This window comes from Gastrolobium bilobum, unplaced genomic scaffold (genome assembly GCF_033153095.1).
Source record: "Gastrolobium bilobum isolate Gb01-03AN ecotype WA unplaced genomic scaffold, APGP_CSIRO_Gbil_v1 utg8959, whole genome shotgun sequence".
Classification (NCBI taxonomy): Eukaryota; Viridiplantae; Streptophyta; class Magnoliopsida; order Fabales; family Fabaceae; genus Gastrolobium; species Gastrolobium bilobum.
In genome coordinates this window covers 436,484-457,956 of record NW_026899316.1, presented here as the reverse complement: position 1 = coordinate 457,956, position 21,473 = coordinate 436,484, and the positions used below count along the sequence as shown (strand labels likewise).

The following is a 21,473-nucleotide window of genomic DNA, read 5'->3' as shown; positions in this document are numbered from 1 at the left end:
ATTTTAACCATTAAAATACATTCATGGATAATTACTAAAAAAAACATTAACGAATTAATTAATGGACATAATTTTAATGCATACGAAAAGCATATTGAATTAATGGACAAATCTTCATTTATGACTTTTTAAAGTAGTTTGATTTTTGCTGTTGGACGATAATTCAATTCTTTGTAGAGATAAAAAACATGTAGGACTCATGTGTTAAAAAAAATTATAAAACCCCCTTTTTAAATCAATAACATTTTTTCTTACTTTGATGTGTAGTGAGATTTTGTCAAGAAAGTGAGGAAGGCTAGCATAGACTCGCTTCCACCGGAGTGGAGGAAGAGTCCTCCACAGTACTCGCCTTTTGGTTCGCTCGTCACCGATCCAAAAGTAGGTAAAGTGAAACCACGCTACACTTCATCTTATGGTTTTATATTCTTAATTCTTCCTTATTCAAAACCTTAATAAAAAAACAAAATAAAATTTCGCAATTCAAAAAATGCAGGCAACCTTCGATACTCAAAACCCTTGTTTTCTTCCTCAACATTCCTGACCACATTGTTCCTCGCAGGTTCCAGGTTTCCTTTTTACTATGAATTGTGCATGTTTGTGTTTATGTTTGTGTACCATTTATCGCTTTAACTTCCATTTTCTCAGATTGTTATTTAAGTCTCCGTTGGTAAGGTAAGGTCAGTGTCCTAAATTCTTCAAAATCTCCATTGCGCGTTCTCTGTCATTGTGTTAGGACACAAAACTCAGTAAAGCAACGAATTTAACCTAGAAGCTTAAGTTGTTAATTGAAGCCCTATCAATTGTTTTATACTTGGACTCTCTTAGGTTTAGTGTTTGTCCTTGGATACAGAGTTATGTTATTTTAAGCGAGAAAAAGACACAAGTAATGAAAATCATGAGAAAGAAAGTGAGTGATATTTTTTTTAAATAAAAAAATACTATGTTGTGTTTTTCTCTCACTTAAAATGACACATGTCCTTTAAAAGAACAAACATTTTTCCCTATTTATTTTATCTTCCCTGCTATTGTTTTCTTACTTGCTACCAAAACATTGTTGAGGACTGCTACTGCTAGCTTAATTATTCAGAAATCATATGTTGTATTTTTCCATCTCAGAAATCTTTGAAATTTAATTGCTTTTTGCAATTTGGTAGCCTGTAGCAGAAGTAACTGTTGGCTGATTATAGATGGCACCCAATCCAAAAGTGGTAGCGGCCTATCGGGCAATGGCAAATCTTGGGATTCATGAATCGAAAGTGAAACCAGTATTGAAGAAACTACTTAGATTGTATGATAAAAACTGGGAACTTATCGAAGAAGAGAGCTATAGAGCTTTGGCAGATGCAATCTTTGAGGAGGACGAAAATAAGGTGTATTTCCCACATTATCAACTGTTTATTTTTGTTTATCCACATTCTGGTCTATTCTACATACTCCAATCCATTGTCTGATATCATTTAACAGGTGCCAGAGCTGGAGCAGAAAAAGAAAAGCAAGAGAGTTGATGTATGTAAAACTTGTTATTCTATGTTGCTGAGTCTGTCTTTATTTCATTTTTGATCTTAAGCCAGTAGCTGCTGAAATGTCTTCTGGCCTTTCTAATATCCAGGAAGCAGAGGTAGATGATGAAGAAGCTCATATGCATGATGAGCCATTGCGACCATTGAAGAGGTTGCGTTTAAGAGGCCAAGAGGTTCAATCTTCTCGCCCACTGACTAGCTTTGGTCCCAGCTCAGCAGCTTCTCTATTGAAAATACCTAAATTAGATGATGACACAGTACCTGGAAGTAGTTTCAGTCTGGAGCCTCGAAGCACAGCAGCATTATCTGATGAAAATGCAAGCATTGAAGTGCGTCAAGTTCCACCACAAGATGCCATTGTTGACAAGGGAAAGAAACCTCTATCACCTCAAGTTAATACCAGCGGGAGAAAATTTATATCTGACAGAGCGCCCCCTGCTGTACCAGTCAAAGAACCAACAGTTGAACCGGGAGCCTCTCTGTTACCGAAAAACAAAATGCCTCTTACTTATTCTTTTATCGAGCCCAAGGATGAGCCTATTGATGATATACCAGATTATGAGGTTCCCATTGCGGTGGTTCCATCTGGTATTCAACTTACTATGTCTTAATGAGAAGTTTCTTGTTTTCTGTTTGTGTCTGTTTTTACTGGTATGACATCTTGGTGGTGACTTTTGCTTCCTGGTTAACTTTTTTTTGAATGTGAAATAATAAGTACTGTATTTTGTTGGTAATGCTGCACAGTAGTTGGGAAAATTTTCTTAGGAAAATACAGGTAAGAATTTTTAATGCCAACATACCTCTAAAGAAGAAACGAAGTTATGTGCAAGTTTTGGTTAAGCTGTGAATAATTTTGGTTGAATTGAACCTGAGTAATTTCCCCCCTTTGAATGCCAGCAATTCACTGGGGTCCACCAATGTGCTTCCATTATCACATGCAATTGCAAAAGTCTCTACTTGCATACTGTATGACTTCTGCATTTCTAGAAGTCTGCCATAAGATGCTGTGTATTTGCTGTCGCTTGTATATGTGGAAGGAACCCTGGTTCCTGGCATCATAAATGGTCTAATGATTCAGTCTTAATCCAAAGAAATATTACTTTGTGCCATTTATTTTTCTTTATAGTTATAATGTTTCCATTTTTCTTTTCTTGTAGTTACTGTGTTGCCAACCCGCATTCAACTTTGTATTGATGATTGTTTGATTAGCTTTATTTTTGGTTTATTTCCCTCAAAAGAACCATCAGGTGGAAGAGATGGTGCAACTGGAAAGCAAGATGGCCATGGCACTGTGGCATCACAATGCAGAGAGCCCCCTGCAGTACCATGTAAAGAGCCAACAGTTGAACCAGGAGCCTCTTATGCTTTGATAGAGCCCAAGGATGAGCCTGTTGATGATATGCCAAATTATGGGGTTCCCATTGCAGTGATTCCTTCTGGTATTCGACTGACTTTGCCTTGATGGGAAGCTTCTTGTTTTCTGTCTGTGTTTGTTTTTAGTGGCGTGATATCTTGGTGGTGATTCTTATTGAAAAGAAGTTTTTGTATATTGATATTGAATAATTTACATGAGTGAGTATTTATACAAGAAAGAATCGCTAAGAATGACTAAGCGATGACTAATCAATCCTAATCACAATCAATTCTAATCAATCACAATCAATCCTAATCAATCCTAATTAATAGGAAATAAAAACGGAAACATGTTTGAATTCTGATTTTCTACACTCCCCCTCAAGTTGGGAGGTAAATATTGATCATTCCCAACTTGCCAATCAAGTCTTCGAATGCTGGACGGTGTAGGCCCTTGGTAAGGATATCTGCCGTTTGCTCTTTGGTTGGAACATGTATCAAACGCACACTTCCATCATCTAATTTTTCTTTGATGAAGTGACGATCAACTTCCACGTGCTTTGTTCGATCATGATGCACAGGATTTTGAGCAATGCTAACAGCTGCCTTGTTGTCGCAATATAGTTTTATTGGTAGGGAATATGAAATCTTCAACTCTTGAAGAAGTCTTCTCAACCAGATTCCTTCACAAACTCCATGAGCTAAAGCTCGAAATTCTGCTTCAGCACTACTTCTTGCAATCACTGTTTGCTTTTTGCTTCTCCAAGTAACAAGATTTCCCCACACATAGGTGCAATAGCCTGAGGTAGATCTCCTGTCTACTGATGAGCCTGCCCAATCTGCATCAGTGTAGATTTCAATTGTCCTTTTATACCCCTTTTTAAAGAATAATCCTCTTCCTGGAGTATTCTTGAGGTATCTAAGCACCCTATAGACTGCACTAAGATGCTTTTCCTTGGGTGAGTGCATGAATTGACTAAACATACTCACCGCAAAGGCAATGTCAGGACGCGTATGAGATAAGTAGATTAGTTTACCAACCAATCGCTGATATTGTTCTTTATCCACCTCATTCCCATCTTCAATACCTAACTTGGTATTAGGTTCCACAGGTGTCTCAGCAGGTTTACACCCTAACATTCCTGTTTCCAACAAAAGATCTAGAACATATTTCTTTTGTGTTAGAGTGATGCCTGTTTTGCTCCTAGCAACTTCCTTACCAAGGAAATATTTGAGAGTGACAAGGTCTTTGAGTTCAAATTGAGTTGCTAGAAATTTCTTCAAGGTGTTCAATTCCTCAATATCATCACCTGTAAGAATTATATCATCTACATATACAATAAGAATAGCAATTTTACCATCCTTAGAGTGTTTATGGAAGAGAGTATGATCAGTCTGTGCTTGAATGAAGCCTCTTCTTTTGACTGCTTGTGAGAATTTGTCGAACCATTCTCTGGGAGATTGTTTCAATCCATATAGAGACTTTTTTAGTTTACACACTGATCCATTTCCCTTTTCAAAACCAGGTGGAGGATCCATATAGACTTCTTCATGTAAGTCACCATTTAGGAATGCATTCTTCACATCTAACTGCTGCAGAGGCCAATCTAGATTGGCAGCAAGAGATAAGAGAACTCGGATGGTATTGACTTTAGCAACCGGAGCAAAAGTCTCATGATAATCTATCCCATGAATCTGAGTGAAACCCTTTGCAACCAATCTTGCCTTGTATCTGTTGATGCTATTATCTGCATTGAATTTTATTGTAAACACCCATTTGCATCCTACTGCTTGTTTTCCTTTGGGTAGGGTCACTATCTCCCAAGTTCCATTTCTTTCTAAAGCATTCATTTCTTCAAAGACAGCATCCCTTCATTTTTGATCATTGAGAGCCTCATGTATATTTCTCGGTATCTTTGTACTATCCAACATAGTATTGAAAGTACGAAACCCTGGGGACAACTTTCCATATGAAATATGATTAGAAATAGGATGAGTAGTACAGGATCGAGTACCTTTTCTGAGAGCAATGGGCAAGTGTAGATCATTTTCACCATGACACTCAAGTATTGGGGTGCTGAAACTAGAACTTGGTTCAGAATCCTGGCAGTGTAGAGGCTCTGGGTTATTCACACTTTGAGGAGGTTTTCGCCTGCTATAAACTTGTCCCCATTTTGAGGAGGCTCTTGATGGTGAGGATTCTGTAGCTCCCCCTGTTTCCAAAAATAGAGGTAATACCGTGGCATCAGTAGGTTCCCATGACTGATCTTCTTCTACTCCTATAGACTCCCCCTGAAGAGAAGTCGAGGGGAAGAAAGGGTCATTCTCAGAAAAAAGTGACATCCATAGAGACAAAGACCTTACGAAGAGAGGGTGAATAACATTTATAGCCACGTTGAGTAGGAGAATAACCAATAAAGACACACTGAAGAGACTTAGGATCAAGCTTAGACCGTTGATGGGAGGGAATATGGACAAATACAACGCAACCAAATAACTTGAGAGGTAAGGAGGAGACACCTCGGAAGGAAGGGAAGATACGAACAGGACTAGAAAGAGGAGACTGAAATTTCAGAATGCGAGATGGCATTCGATTTATCAGATACGAGGCAGTGAGAACTGCCTCTCCCCAAAGATATTTAGGAACACTCGTGGTAAACATAAGAGCCCGAGCAACTTCAAGGAGATGTCGGTTTTTTCTTTCCGCAACTCCGTTTTGTTGGGGTGTGTCAGGACACGAGCTTTGGTGAAGGATGCCATGTTGGGAAAGATATTCTCCAAGAATAGAGTTAAAATACTCTTTGCCATTATCTGTACGAAGAATTTGTATAGCAACTTGGAATTGGGTTTGAACCATGGCATGAAATTTTTTAAACACGGATGCAGCATCAGACTTTTCCTTTAGAAGATACACCCAACAGACTCGAGAATGGTCATCAATGAAGGTAATGAACCATCGAGTACCTGAAATATTTTTAACACGGGCTGGACCCCATATGTCACTATGAATTAAGGAAAATGGGGAAGAGTCATGGTGAACTTTAGAAGGATAATGAGCACGAGTATGCTTGGCAAGTTGACAAATATCACAAGAAAACAAACTTGGACTTTTATTAATAAATAAGTTTGGCAACAACTTCTGAAGATAAATAAAATTTGGATGGCCTAGCCTACGATGCCACAGCATAACGTCATTACATGAATCAAAAGGAAACATAGAGTTTTTTTCTACGAAAACAGCTTCATGAGTCACATCCTCCTCAAAGTAGTAAAGTCCACCATCCTCTCTAGCACTGCCAATCATCCTCTCCGAGTCCTGTTCCTGAAAAACACAACCATGTGGAAAGAATTTAGCAAAGCAATGCTACTCAGAGGTGAGCTTGCTAATGGAAATGAGATTACAAGTCAGAGAAGGAACATAAAGAACTGATGTCAAAGTAATCAGCTCAGAAAGTTTAATGGTTCCGTGTCCCGCAATCTGGGAAAAACTGCCATCGGCGATCTTGACCCGAGAAGGTTCAGAATATGGAGTGTATGAACAAAACAAGCCAAGATTACCTGTCATATGATCAGAGGCTCCAGTATCAAGGATCCAATGATTTTGACTATCAACATGGAAAGCTGTACCTTGCTGGACCACATGACTAGTGGCCTTAGGAGGTTGAGTCAAAAGTCTCTGAAGTTGTTCAAACTGAGTCTTGCTAAGAAAGACACCATCAGAGTCAGAGGATGCATGAGGCTCATCAACCTTGTCATCAGTAGAGACCTGATATGCACGACCTTTATTTTGTCCTTTGGGCTTCCAATTTGCAAGTTTCCCGTGGATTTCCCAACATTTCTCACGGGTATGACCAATTTTATTGCAGTGGGTGCACCATGGACGACCATCCCGTTTTGATTCTCCGGAGGAACGGTCAATGGTACGGTTGGCAGCTAATGCAGACATATCATTTGGCTTATCAAGCGACTCCTTTTCTCCCAGCATAACTCTCCGTCTACTGGCTTCTCGACGACTTCAGCAAAGGCGTTAGCAAGTGAAGGTAACGGTCGCTGCCCCAATATTCGACCACGAACCTCATCAAGATCTCGGTTGAGTCCGGCAAGGAAATCATACAGTCTTTCCTTCTCCAAGTGTTTTTTAAATTGGGTATTAGCTTCCAATCCCTTAAGATCAGATGCATAATAAAGATCCAATTCCTGCCATAAATTCGTTAGTGCAGTAAAATATTCAGTAACAGTCAACTTATTTCTCAGTTCAAAAACTTGGGAGGTATTCTCCAGATCGGAGTAATTCTGTTGAACAGCATCCCAAATTTCCTTGGCAGTATCAAAGAACAGATAGGTTTGGCCAATCTGTGGTTCCATGGAATTAGTCAGCCAAGCCATGACCAAGGAATTATTAATCTCCTAATCGTCATAATCAGGAGAATTCTCAGTAGGTTTCTTAATTCTTCCCTCAAGATAGCCCATCTTACCCTTTGCCCGGATGACCAACTTAACTGATTGAAACCACTGCAGAAAATTCTTACCGTTCAACCGGTGATTGGTGATCTGCAAACCTAAGTTGTCTCCAGAGGACTGAGAATTTGGGGCAGATGAGGAGGCGGAAGAGTGTTTTGAGGAAGCCATGAATAGAAAGAGAAGGGTTGACCGTTGATGAAAAATCAAGTTTTGTAAATTTTTGATCTGACCTCTGGAACAGGAAGGGGAGAAGCCGGCGAGAAGGTCTGTGCAAGTCGCGGCGGAAAAAGACGTTGGGAAGGCGGCGCGTGGAGCTCACGCGCCGGAGACTGGCCGCGCGTGTGACGTCGCGTGGCGGCGCGTGCGGCGGTTGACGGCGATGGGTCCAGCGGCGGTCGACTCGTCGGATCCTTCTGAGTCGAATGGTCACCTCACTTTCTTGATCGGAGGTCAGTAGACTAAGTTTCTGTGTTGGACAGATTCAAGGAGGTGTTTAGGAGGTGTTTGACGGTGATGGAAGTGTTTGGATGGTTATTTCAGATTTGAATTAGGGTAGGAACGAACCCGCTCTTGATACCATATTGAAAAGAAGTTTTTGTATATTGATATTGAATAATTTACATGAGTGAGTATTTATACAAGAAAGAATCGCTAAGAATGACTAAGCGATGACCAAGCGATGACTAATCAATCCTAATCACAATCAATTCTAATCAATCACAATCAATCATAATCAATCATAATCAATCCTAATTAATAGGAAATAAAAACGGAAACATGTTTGAATTCTGATTTTCTACAATTCTTACTTCATGGACAACTTTTGTTGAATTTAATAATTATTACTGTATTTTGTCGGTAGTTTCTGCAGAGTAGATGGGAAAATTTTCTTAGGAAAATACAGGATAAAACTTTGATGCCAACATACCTCAAAAGAAGAATAGAAGTTGATGTGCAAGTTTTGGTTCAGCTGTGAAATAATTTTAGTTGAATTGAACCTGAGTAATATTTTTCCCTTCGAATGCCAGCATTTCAATGGGGTTCACTGATGTGCTTCCGTTGGTATATGCAATTGCAAGTCTCTACTTGCATACTGTATGACTTCTACGTTTCCAGAAATCTGTCAAAAGATGCCTGTCATAAGATGATCTATCTTTGCTCTTGCTTGTATGTGTGGAAGGAACCCCTGGTTCTTGGCATCATAAATGGACTTATATATCAGTTTTGCACCAAAGAAATGCTACTTTTGTGCCATTTTATTTTCTTTTAGTTAGAATTTTTCCATTTTCATGAGAACGAGCTTGGAACAGTGGTAAAGCCACTCCTTCATGACCAAAAGGTTATAGGTTCGAATCCAAGATTCAGCCTCTTTGCAAAAATGCTTGGATAAGGCTGCATATAGGGATTTCTACACCACCCCTACTCTTGCATGTCAGGTTTTAATGTGGAGTTGTTGTTGTTTTTTTTTTGTTTCTATTAATGATTCCATTTTTCTTTTCTTTTAGTTATTGTGTTGCCAACCCGCATTCAACTTTGTATTGATGATTGTTTAATTAGTTTCATTTCTGATTATTTTCCCTCAAAAGAACTATCAAGTGGAAGAGATTCTTCAATGAAGAATGGTGCAGCTGGAAAGCAAGACTGCCATGACACTGTAGCATCACAATGCAGAGATGAAGAAATTGGAGGTGAAGATATTCTTCCTTTCTCAAATGAAGAAGCAACTTCTAATGTAGAGATAGCCTCGTCATCTATGGGAGAGGTAAAAATTTCTCTGATGGGGATCAGATTTTCATTTGCCTAGTTGCAATCAGTTTCTAAAAATGATGGAGGATAAATTTTCTGCAATCATATAAAATCACTGGCACTAATTTTTCTGTCCTGAAATTGTTGAGAGATGTGTGTGACTGCATGTTGGAATTCAGAACTGATTCAAATAATGACTCGCAGGAAGGACCTGTAAATAAAACACTAACTGTTGACGTGTCCAAGGAATCTGAGGCAAATAGTAGTTTGATTGTCAGAGGAAAGAAAGATTCCGTTATGCCCTCTTGCATTTCAAATGGATCAATCAATGTTAAGACTTCTTCTTTGGTTGCACCTGAAGTTCCCATTTCTCTACCCTGTCGGAGTGGTCTGGATGATGCTGTACTAGTTTCCATGAAGGATGGAATGAATGATTTCATAGAAAGTGATGGTGGGAAGGAGCGCGAAGATCCGATATCTCCAAATTCATACCCAAAGCATCATGTTACAACTAAGGATATAATGACTATTTGTGACGTTAATGATCTAACAAAGGGAGAAGAAAGAGTGAAAATTTCATGGGTTAATAATATCACTAATGATTCCCTACCATCCTTTCACTACATACCACGAAACCTTGTTTTTGAAGATGCTTATGTTAATATTTCTCTATCTCGCATTGGGAATGAGGATTGTTGTTCAACTTGTATGGGCAATTGTGTCCTATCATCTAAACCATGTTCTTGTGCAAATAAAACTGGGGGTGAATTTGCTTACACTGCGCAAGGCCTACTAAAAGAAGAGTTCTTGGAAGAGTGTATTGCCATCAGCCGCAACCCTCAAAATTATTTCTGTTGCAAATACTGCCCGCTGGAAAGAGCAAAGAATACTGATTGTCTGGAACCATGTAAAGGACACTTAAAAAGGAAGTTTATTAAAGAGTGCTGGAGCAAATGTGGCTGTGGGAAACTTTGTGGCAATCGGGTTGTCCAGCGTGGAATAACTTGCAACTTGCAGGTGGTTGTTTAAGTAATCTTTACCACTAGTAAATAATACATTTTTTTCGATGTTGAGGTCAATGAGGTGACACTAATACTTTATTTACTTTTTTAAATGGATTTTCCTTGGCCAAACTTTGTCTAGATATGTTTTCTCTGATAATTATCTGCTACTCAGGTGTTTTTAACTTCAGACGGAAAAGGGTGGGGTCTTCGTACCTTAGAGGACATACCGAAAGGTGCATTTGTATGTGAGTTTGTTGGAGAAATTTTAACTGTGAAAGAGTTGCATGAGAGGAATTTGAAATATCCCGAAAATGGGAAATATAGGTACCCAATTATATTAGATGCAAATTGGGATTCAGAAGTTCTGAAGGATAAAGAAGCTCTTTGCTTATATGCAGCATCGTATGGAAATGCTGCTAGGTTTATTAATCACAGGTATTAAAATTTCCGAAGTTTCAGCAGGAGTGTTTTATGATTATTTATAGAAGTTTAGCTGTAGATATTATCTTGTATTGTTTCTATTAATGTGTTTAAGATAAATATTTTAGCTTGTATTAATGATTTTCTTAGCAATTTAGCCCTATTGAGGTCAAGGCATTCATCATTCTTATTGATAAATGATCCAAGTACCGAGCAATGGGTTTTCCCAGCTTAAATCATCACCTTTATGAATTGTCTCAACTCAAACAAGTGACTATTGGGTCAAATATCAAAATTGAACAAGGTGCAACTCAAATTTTTTAGATGGTAACTTGTAACGGTTTGCATGCTAGGGGTTTTTTCACTGGCTCCCTAAGGTTTAAGTATTGGGTAAGCAAGTGGTTTGCTCATTGACAATCTTGACAGCAAAACTTATCCTATAGCTTTAACTTAGCTGCTGTTTGAGCAAACCTTGTTATTTGTTCAATATAAATAGGGTTTATCACTGCAATTTTTTACAACTGTTTTGTCATTCACATACTATGCTTGTGTACGTTTTGAGATACTGGGAAGAACAGAAGATTGAAGAAGACAAAATAATGCCTGATTTGAAATTTGATGCTTCGTAGTATAAACACATGCCTGATTTGAAACTAGAAGACAAAATATCAGGCAAAAAATGCTTCAACTTAAACAAGCTACGTGAAGGGAAAAAAATCATTCTAGGGAATAATTTTACAACTGATTTGTCTTTAATTTTGATACCTATTTATATAGACAAGATAAATTATTTTATGCTGGAATGTGGTTGAAGCTCACTATTCTAGTGTAGACTGTTTTCACTTAGGGGAGCGGTTGGTACAAGGTATTTTGTAGGATTTTCGGGAAACTGAATTTTTCTAAATTTTTAATTTTCGGATATTATCATAAACTGAATGTTTTCATCATATTTCTGAAAATTGAGATTCCCGGATAAAAAAAAAATTCTCCTCTACCAAACGCCTCCTTAGTTTTTAATTTTTAACACATGAGCTTGTAATTATCGTAAGAGAAAAGGAAAATGTAATTTTTGTATTATTTAATTATGCAGATAAAAGTACTTAATATATAGGATAAAGCAGAATTAGGATGGAAGTGGTTCGATTTAGTTGTGTTCAGATTAAGAAATTAATGACTGCATTTGAGCAAACCAAGGTTCTTTCCATCAGCATACTGTTGATGGTATGATTGTGTTACTGTTAACTATAAACTTCTTTGAAAGAGTGGCCCGGCAGACATTGTACTCATTATTTAGAAATTGTAAATTGGAAGATTTTCAATAATTTGATTTTGTTTTGGCAGATGTTTGGATGCAAACTTGATTGAGATCCCAGTTGAAATTGAGGGTCCATCTCATCACTACTATCATGTGAGACGTTAGCAATTCCATGAAATTCCATTTGCAGTTTTTAATTACCTTTGTTGGCAAGACAGACTCTGTAGCACCAATTGCTTGCTGATGTTTTTGATGTATTCAAATGTGCAGTTTGCCTTCTTCACAGCCAGAAAAATAGAAGCACAGGAAGAGCTCACTTGGGTGCGTGGCTTTGGTTATGTAATATGTTGTTTGGTGAATGCTCCTATATTGCATTCATTGTTTCAGTCTTTTTTTTTTTTTTTTTTTTTTTCTGGTGCATATGAATTGCTCTTTATTCTCAAGTAGGGCATAAATTAGTAGGAAACAAGGTTTAAGATAATTTGAGTAAATCATCATGGGGATAAAAAAATTTTTGTTGCTGGCTACTAAATTGAAAATGCTACGTACACTGGTTAGTTGGCACCTGGCAGACCATTTTTTATGGTTATACTGATTAGTGATTACTAAGCATCTTCATAGCTTCTCATTTGTGTGCAGTTTCACTTTGAAATTTGAATTGCTTAATTAATGTAGGAATTGATATTTTCTCCAGAAAAGCTTATATGCATAGTATTTCTGCAGGATTATGGCATCAACTTTGATGACCATGATCATCCTGTCCAGCTGTTCCGGTGCAGATGTGGCAGTAAATTCTGCAGGAATATGAAGCGATCAAATAGTAAGTTAAATCTTCCATTTATATGTAATCTGCATAACTTTGTTTCACTCTGGACATAAAAATATGACCCTTTACCTTTTTTTGGATTATGTCAATTCATACACCGTGACTTTCCCTACATTGGTTTAATATCCGTTTTGGATTGTGTACTTCAAGTTTCAGTCACCCTGATAGCTCTGAAATATACTGCATGCATTTCTGAGTTGGTCTGTGATTCTATTTGATGGAAGCTATTCTTTGTTCAGCACATCTATACCCAATTGATGGTGTCATATAATAAGAAATCATAACAATAGTTTGTAAATTCAATGAATTATTACAAAAAGATAATTTGGAAGTTGAAATCGTTTAATTGAAGGCAATCATTGATTGTCATAACATTATGCTTTACACTACATAACCTACTCATCCTTTTGCTTGATTGATAGTTGAAAAGACTCTGGTCATACTGAAGTGAAAGTTTTATACTTAATTTGCTTGTTTTGTTGTAGAAATCGTGAGTTAACTTGTTGGCTTTCTTGAGTTTGCACATAGCATTTGCTCTGCATGAAAGGTTATTTGATTGTGTAGCTGATTTGGCCTAATGCCAAGCTGGCCAAGCATTGAATGAGGCTCAATTAACAATTGAGGACTCATGGTCATGTTCATGTTTTGCTTGTTGGATTCCTCCTTCTTGCCATGTTCTATATTCAATCTGTGCCTGTCACAAACCCACAATCCCATGCTTTTGCTGAAGTGATCAGAGTCACACTGGCGTTCTCTTTCATAAATCTTAATTACTTTCGAATTTGCTTACTATGCAAAAGTAATTATTTATTTTGTGGGATAGAAATGGTGAGCTTATATTTTGGTAGCTGTCATTTCTTTATCTCTGTTTATCATGAGTGTGGATTAATAATGTATCTAGGCATCATAAAATTGAGTTTGATATTAGAAAGTATTGATGACACTTTGATTACAGGCAATTTATTGGAGTAACACTGGATATGTGATAAAAATAGTATTGATTCCATCACATGAGTTGGTTTTTCTCTATTTCCTTTTTTGTAAGAGTTTTGGAACATTGACCTTTACAAACATTGACCTGGCTGAGCAAAAGTGAGGATTTAGATGTGGAGAATAAATTTGAGCTTTGGACCAAGATGAACAGTTGATATTTATGTTCAGCTTAGTGTGATTGCAACACTCATTAGTTAGTAACGTGGCCAACTATCTGTAAAGAAGTATGTCTGTCACTGCTCTCAGTGCTCTCTGCGTACATTTACTATGAATTTGGCTTGTGTATTATATGTGCCCCTGCCTACCATGTGAGCTTGTCCTATGTCTGTGTGTGTGGCTACCTTTATGTCTGCTTGTATAAGCATTTTTATGTGCACGCATGGAAAAGTAAGTGGGTGTAGAAAAGCTAAAAATTTTAGGTTATAAGTTGTTGATGTTTTCTCAATTTGAATCAACATCAACAACACCTTTATCCCAAATTAATTGGGGTCGGTGGTAGATGAACCCACATGAAAGATACAAAACGGTTGAAAAAAAGTAAAAAAAGCAATAAATAAATAAATAAAAATAAACAAATAGAATAAAAGAATAAAATAAGATAAAATAAAATAAAATAAAATAAAATAAAAATATATGTATATATAAATAAATAAAAGTACAAAAGAAAGGGACAAGAAGAAGTGGGGGAAATGAAGGGGAAAAGGACTAAAAAGGGACCATCTGAAACATAGGAATAACAGCGGGTCTAACCCTCCACCATACTTATAGCTTTTCTCCATTCCGTTCTAAGACATACTGTCCGCCAATCTATATCCCACTCCATTAAATCTTGTTTTACTACCTTCCCCCAAGTAAGCTTCGGCCTACCTCTGCCTCTTTGTGTGTTTAGCTCTTGGTAACAAACTTCTGTTCTTACAGGAGCATCCATGGGTCTTCTCATCACGTGCCCAAACCACCTCAATCTATGTTCTCTCATCTTCTCGGCTACCGGTACTACTCCGACCTTTCGTCGAATATCTTCATTTCTTATCTTATCCATCCTTGTGTAACCACACATCCACCTTAACATCCTCATCTCTGCTACTCCCATCTTATGCTCATGTTGCCTATGTGCTGGCCAGCATTCCGCACCATATAGCATTGCCGGTCTTACTGTCGTTTTATAGAATTTTTCTTTTAACTTCAGGGGGATTTTGCGGTCACACAAAAATGCAGATGCATTGCGCCATTTCATCCACCCTGCTCTGATTCTGTGATTTACATCCTCATCAATCTCTCCACCGTTTTGTAAAATGGAGCCCAAGTATTTAAAAGCATCTTTTTTGGGTACCTCTTGACCATTTAGATGCACAGGCTCTTGGTCCTCATCTCGTACCAGAGAAAACTCACACTTCAGATACTCAGTCTTGCTTCGACTTAATGTGAATCCTCTGGATTCCAATGTGCTTCTCCACAATTCAAGTTTTCTATTAACACTCTCCTTGCTCTCATCAATAAGCACAATATCGTCTGCAAAAAGCATACACCATGGCACTTCCTCTTGAATATCTTTTGTTAGTTCATCCATAACTAAAGCAAAGAGGTAAGGACTTAGAGCCGACCCTTGGTGTACACCTACCGTGATAGGAAAATAACTTGATGATCCGTTACAAGCTTTTACACATGTAGTAGCCCCATCATACATATCCATGATTGCCTTTACATACTTTAATGGAACCTTTTTCTTCTCCAGGACCCACCATAAAACTTTCCTTGGAAACCTATCGTATGCTTTCTCAAGGTCTATGAACACCATATGCAAGTCCTTCTTCTTTTCTCGGTATCTTTCCATTAGTTGTCGCATCAAGAAAATGGCTTCCATGGTACATCTTCCTGGCATAAATCCAAATTGATTTACAGAAACCTTGGTATCTCTCCTCAAGCGATGTTCAATAACCCTCTCCCACAACTTCATAGTATGGCTCATTAGCTTAATGCCTCTATAGTTTGAACAATTCTGTATATCTCCCTTGTTTTTGTAGATAGGCACAATCATACTTTTCCTCCATGCATCAGGCATCTTATTCGTCTGGAGAATCTTATTAAAAAGATTGGTTAACCATTTTATTGCCACATCCCCCAGGCCTCTCCACACTTCAATAGGGACACCATCAGGCCCCAAGGCTTTATTAGTCTTCATCCTCTTTAAAGCCTCCTTAACTTCATGTGTATTAATTCTGCGTACAAATCTTCTATTCATATCATCGTACGCGTCCTCTAAGTCCACCTCGCTTGTATCTCCATCCCCATTAAACAGCTTGTTGAAGTATTTCAACCATCTTTCATTTACATCTTCATCTCTCACCAGAAGTTTTTGATTTTCATCCTTGATCCATCTAACTTGGGTGAGGTCTTTACTTTTCTTATCCCTTATCTTTGCAAGTTTATAAATACCTCTTTCACCATCCTTGCTCCCAAGATTTTTATACAACTCGTCGAAAACCTTGCCTCTAGCTTCTCGCACTGCTTTCTTTGCATTTTTTCTCGCCAATCTAAACTTTTGCAGGTTCTCTTCACTGGGACTTTTCTCAATTTGAATATTTAATAAAAATTGGAACAAAGTAGCTCATGAACTTTCTTGTTTAGCTTGTTTCCCATATCATGCATGGGTTGAGGAAGGACCTGGCTATTTTTAATTTGGCCTGTTTGGACACTACATAGTTGAATAAAAGTGCTAACATATGCTCCTAGTGAGCTTTTTGCAAAACCTCTTATCAAGAAGGGCCTCAAGTGTATATGGTGTCAGACTTATATTAATGATAATGATGAATCCCTTGGATGCAAGTTATTCATTGAAATTATGTTGTGATTTTTGTGAAACTCTTAATGAATACTTTTTTTCATCTTTATCCAGTAGTCAATGTATATTATTTATTTTCTTTTTTGACTTTTATCCCTATTATGATGTTACTAATTCATTTTACTCTTTCCTAATGCAGGATCCATTAGATCGTCAATTGCAAGATGATAGCCATTCTTATGCTAAACCAATTTTTCTGTCAAGACCCAACCTACTGAAGTATTCTTTTTTTATTTTTTTTATTGTTCTTCTTGTAGGTTGGATATTGTTTACTTTGTACACCATCTGGTAAAAAAAGAAAGAAAATAACCTTTAGGTAGTAGCAATTCTGAATCTTTGGTGTCTTGTGGCATCATTCATGGGGGTTCGTTGAATGCTAATGGATGATTGTATTTTGGAAGTTTATGTTGTGCTAAATGCATGACAGACTAATTGTTAAGAAAACTTTTCTGGAATTTATTTTGTTGAAAGCTAAAAAATATGGACAAGTTAAAAATACCATTTTGCTATTGCTACGATCTGAAATCAGAATAACCGGTGTTCCTTCCGAAAATAAAGTATACAGAGTCATCAAGCATAAACCTAGTTAGCCAAAATTTAAACGCACGGAGACCTTTGTGGTGGTAGAAGAAGTCAGTATTTGCAATTTTCCAGCAACGGCTCATTAAGTTAATGCTAACACAGTAATGAGCCTAGAGATAGTAGGTTGTACTTGGTCCAATCAGAAGATAAAGGGTATGTTTTATTCTGCTTTGATTTTTTTCTTTCTTAAAATTGTTTTTTTATAATAGTTAATAAAATCAGAATGTTACGTTTATAAATTCTCTTATGTTATAGAGATAATCTTGTATGGGACCCACCCACTTATAGAAAAAGAAAAAGAAAATACGAAAATCAATGTATGTGTAGGAGAAAAAAATACTCTCCTACAACATAAGAGTATATTTTTCCTAATTTTTTGTTTTATAACTTTTACAACCTCAACGGAGAGTACAGTAAGAGTTATAAATAAAAAAGATGTAAATGTAATCTGCCTCTCATAAAATAGGTGTTTTTTATTTATTTTTATTTATTTGAAAGTTAAAAGTCAAAACATAAAATAAAAACAATTCATATATATTTTTTAAATTTGATTCTATAAATAAGAAAAATAGTTACAATTTTTTTTTTTTTTACAAAACAGACTTTATCAAATAAATTTTTTTTTTCTGAAAATTAAAAAAATTATTTTTTAAAAGAAATTTCAAACATGCCCAAATATTCTAGTATAGCTGATAAATGTGTCAAGTATGTAGGTTCGTGTATGCAATGCAGATTGGGATACTCTATTTTTTTTATGGAATATATTTTTCTTATGTTGTAGGAAAAAAATTATCTCATGTTGTAGAAATAAAAATAAAAGTGGGACCCACATGTAAGAGAAGAGAGAAAAAAATGTGGGACACAACCTCTTTTTGTGTGTGTAGGAAAATTGTTTATCTCATGTAAAATGAGATAAACAAAACCCTTTTTTTTATATACCTTATTTTGAGGTAAGTCTGAGTCACGTCCTTTTAGGGTGTGCATGACAATCTTCTCGAAATCATTTTTTTTTTTAATTTCTCTTCCCGAGAGTAGAAATTGATAGAAAACTCGTTTGGTAAAATCGATTTATTTTTTTGTTCCCGAAATAAACCGGTTTAATTTTTGTGCTGAGGAACAGAAAAAAGAACAAAAAAAATTTCTGCTTTTTCATTTTCGGGCACAAAATGAGAAACACTTGTATTTCTCAATCACTCTCCACCTCTACTATCATCACCACCGCCAACATCATCCCGACATGACCATCACCACCATCGTCGCCGCCATCATCGTACCACCAATGTCGTCGTCACCACCACCACCATAATGCCATCACCTCCATCCATCTCTACCACCATGCCTCTGTCACCACCACCACCACCACTGCCACCACTATCATAACCAACCACCACCACCACCATTGCAGCCACTGCTGCCATCGCCACCACTACCATCACCACGATGCCACCACTACCATCGCCAACACCGTCACCGACCACCACTACCATCGCCATAGCCACTGCTGTCACCACCACCACCACCATGCCTTCACCGCCGCCGCCACCAACCACCACCATCAATGTCGCATCCAATGTCGTCACTACCATCACCACCACCATTGCCACCACCACCACCACCGTCGCCACCACCACTATGCCACCATTACTATCACTGCTGTCACAGCCACCACCGTCACCACCACCACCATGCCGTCACCACCACCACCATGCCATCACCACCACCACTACCACTACCTTCACCATGCCACTGTAACACCCCGTGTATACCCGGTTTGTTAACATGTCATCGTATTAAGCCATGCTTAATTTAAAATGCGAAATAACTTTTTCTTTTCAATTATGACGTCATTATCATTACCCAAGTTGATTATTAAAATCCTTTTACAAAATACTGCCTGTATGTAATTGCAAATAGACAGCTAACTGAAATACCTCAATATAAATAAGTGAGTATCTAAGTCACAGATTTACAACACGTAGTCCGAACATAATCCTGATACATTAATACAACTCGAATCTGAAATAAGACATAGTCAATCAATGTGGCATGGACAATTCCCATGCTCACCAAATAAACAACATACTCATCAAGTCTCAATACAAACAACAAGGTAATGGATAAGGCATAATCACTAAACAGGGACATCAACATAATCAGCAAGCATAAAAATCAACTAAGCTTTGGCCTCCTGCCGCTAGAGGTCTCAACCCCCAGGTTACCTGAACCTGAAATAAGCGCCCCAAACGTGGGGTGAGATAACTAAACAGAAATATCAGTAAGGAAATGGGTCCTCAAGGATTTCTCCACCCCAAGCTCACTTACATGTGCAATATAAGTTCTAAAAGCAGTCTGACAATATAATTTCCAAATCAGTGCATGCAACATATAATCATGTCATGCGAGTTAACTATTCTACTGGCCAGAGAAATGCAGGATGTACGTACGTCTACAACCCGCAATAGTACACGCCCATACCGTACCTGCCCACAGGATCATCATTCCGTCTAGGCGAAACATCACATACATATCATAAGGCATTTGCACTTAACAGCTCAAAAGCATTTCAATAAATCAATACGTGAAAACACATCATGCATATAAATTATCCTTCCATGGGGTATGGTGGAACCAACAGTGGCTAAACCGAGGAAACGAATGCTTACCTCTAAGCAATCAATCCAATCCAAGGTCCACACCAGCTCAAAGTCCACACACAGCACAATCACAATCTATTTGGACAAATAATCATATCAATATTCATACTCTACAAGCATATGATATAAAGACAACGCCTTTCCTTTACGTTTCGTGTCTTTAGGCTTCTCACAAAGCCATAAGCCTTTAATTACTTAGATTCTAACTTAGGTTAATTATTACAGAGTCCACATTAACTAATCATGGGTTCACAAACCAAAAATATCATTCTGTATGAACAGTACAGCTACTGTCTCGAAATTCCCAGAATATCCGAATATATGTCGGGGCCATATCTGGATATCCATATCCGGATATCCATATACGAATATCTACAGACCCCATATCCGGATATTTCACGACAGAATGCAGTTCTGCACTTCACGAGATATCCTTCGCAAAGGTTGCTCTTTTAACGATTACAGAAGCTAAAGCATGCATTTCTAGGTGTGTTTAACCTTACCCAACCTTAAGTTATAAACTTTGACTTATTACATGCATCAAAGCTTCATTTTTAACAAAGGAAACTCATGATCAAGGTTGGTGAAGCTTACCCAAGCTTAAAACATAACAAGGAGGTGCTCTTGGAGCTCTCTCAACAGCCACATGGCTCAGACTCCACAAAGACACGAAAATGCCAAGCAAGCAAGGTCCTTTCTTCACAAAGATTGCTTCTTGGAGTACCAACCATCAAGAAAATGACTTCAACAACCAAGCCAAGGAACTCAGCTCACAAACTCCCACAAGCAGTGGTTGAACACTCAGAAAATGGTGCCTCTCAACCTCGCAAGACTTGTTCACAACATCTATGGTGATTCAAAGAGGAGATTAGGAAGAGATTGACCACTTGGCTCACCAAATGAAGGGAGGAAGACAATGGAACAGTGTAGGGAGCTGGTCAGCCACCAAGGGTCACGTATAAACTGATTATGGCCTAGGGTTTTGGGCCAAAATGAGTATATATAGCTGGTTTAAGTGTTAACACACTGTATTAGCACTAATAGCTACGCTTAACATTTTAATTCCAAACTTTAGATTCTGAACCTACTCATTTTTCTAAGATTTTTCATATTTTTATTTTATTTTTCGCAGCACTTTTTCGGTACGCACTTTTACTTAGCCAGTATCAGTTCTGGCACCAATTCTCATTATTTTGACTTGAAACTTGTTAGGCTAGTCCTATATATTATTCTAGGAATATTCTCATAATTATTATAATTTTCCAGGATACTTCATCGATACGCATTTATACTGTGAGGCAGAATCAGTATCTGCACTTTTCGTCAGAAAAGCGACTTTCAACATTCTTAATCACTTACCAATATTATTTAAGCCTTCTCATAATTATTAGGGTCAATATTATGGAATTATCTCATTAATCACATAATTAATTAATTTCCTAAATTAACGGTGCAGGTTCTTACAGCCACCATCACCACCACAACTGTAAGAACCCGCACCGTTAATTAAGGAAGTTAATTAATTAATTATGAGAAATTAGGAAATAATTTCATAATTGACCCTAATAATTATTATGAGGCTTAAATAATTATGGTAAGTGTTTATTAAAGTTGAAAGTCGCTTTTCTGACGAAAAGTGCAGATACCGGTTATGCTAGGTATAAATGTGTACCAATGAAGTATCCCGAAAAATTATAATAAGTGTGAGAATATTACTAGAATAATATATAAGACTTGTGAAACGAGTTTCAAGTCAAAATAATGAGAATTGGTGCCAGAACCAGGCTATGAAAAACGCGTATCAGAAAGGTGCTGCGAAA

At 37.4% G+C, this 21,473-nt stretch overlaps 1 protein-coding gene across 2 annotated transcripts; it reads left to right on the top strand.

The window, feature by feature from the left end:
* Nucleotides 1–271: 271 nt before the first annotated feature.
* LOC133289503 (probable inactive histone-lysine N-methyltransferase SUVR2) lies at nt 272–16,879 on the top strand. 2 transcript variants are annotated; one of them, XM_061487476.1, is made up of 13 exons: nt 272–382; nt 494–559; nt 1,155–1,370; nt 1,465–1,506; nt 1,610–2,108; nt 2,759–2,959; nt 8,921–9,096; nt 9,285–10,097; nt 10,257–10,519; nt 11,846–11,912; nt 12,030–12,080; nt 12,483–12,579; nt 16,557–16,879. In XM_061487476.1, the coding sequence occupies exons 3-13, from the start codon at nt 1,188–1,190 to the stop codon at nt 16,583–16,585; spliced, it is 2,421 nt and encodes an 806-aa protein (XP_061343460.1). In that variant the 5' UTR covers nt 272–382; nt 494–559; nt 1,155–1,187; the 3' UTR covers nt 16,586–16,879. The 2 variants fall into 2 exon arrangements, with proteins under 2 accessions (XP_061343460.1, XP_061343461.1); XM_061487477.1 differs by lacking the exon at nt 2,759–2,959 and having other exon boundaries at nt 1,465–1,500; nt 1,568–2,108.
* The last annotated feature ends 4,594 nt before the right edge of the window (nt 16,880–21,473 follow it).

Bases quoted from the DNA above. Each gene is read 5' to 3' on its own strand.
- LOC133289503 (XM_061487476.1), top strand. From the start codon at position 1,188: ATGGCACCCAATCCAAAAGTGGTAGCGGCCTATCGGGCAATGGCAAAT. The intron at 2,109-2,758 runs GTATTCAACTTA...TTCCCTCAAAAG, and splicing joins CATTGCGGTGGTTCCATCTG to AACCATCAGGTGGAAGAGAT. The intron at 10,520-11,845 runs GTATTAAAATTT...TTGTTTTGGCAG, and splicing joins GCTAGGTTTATTAATCACAG to ATGTTTGGATGCAAACTTGA.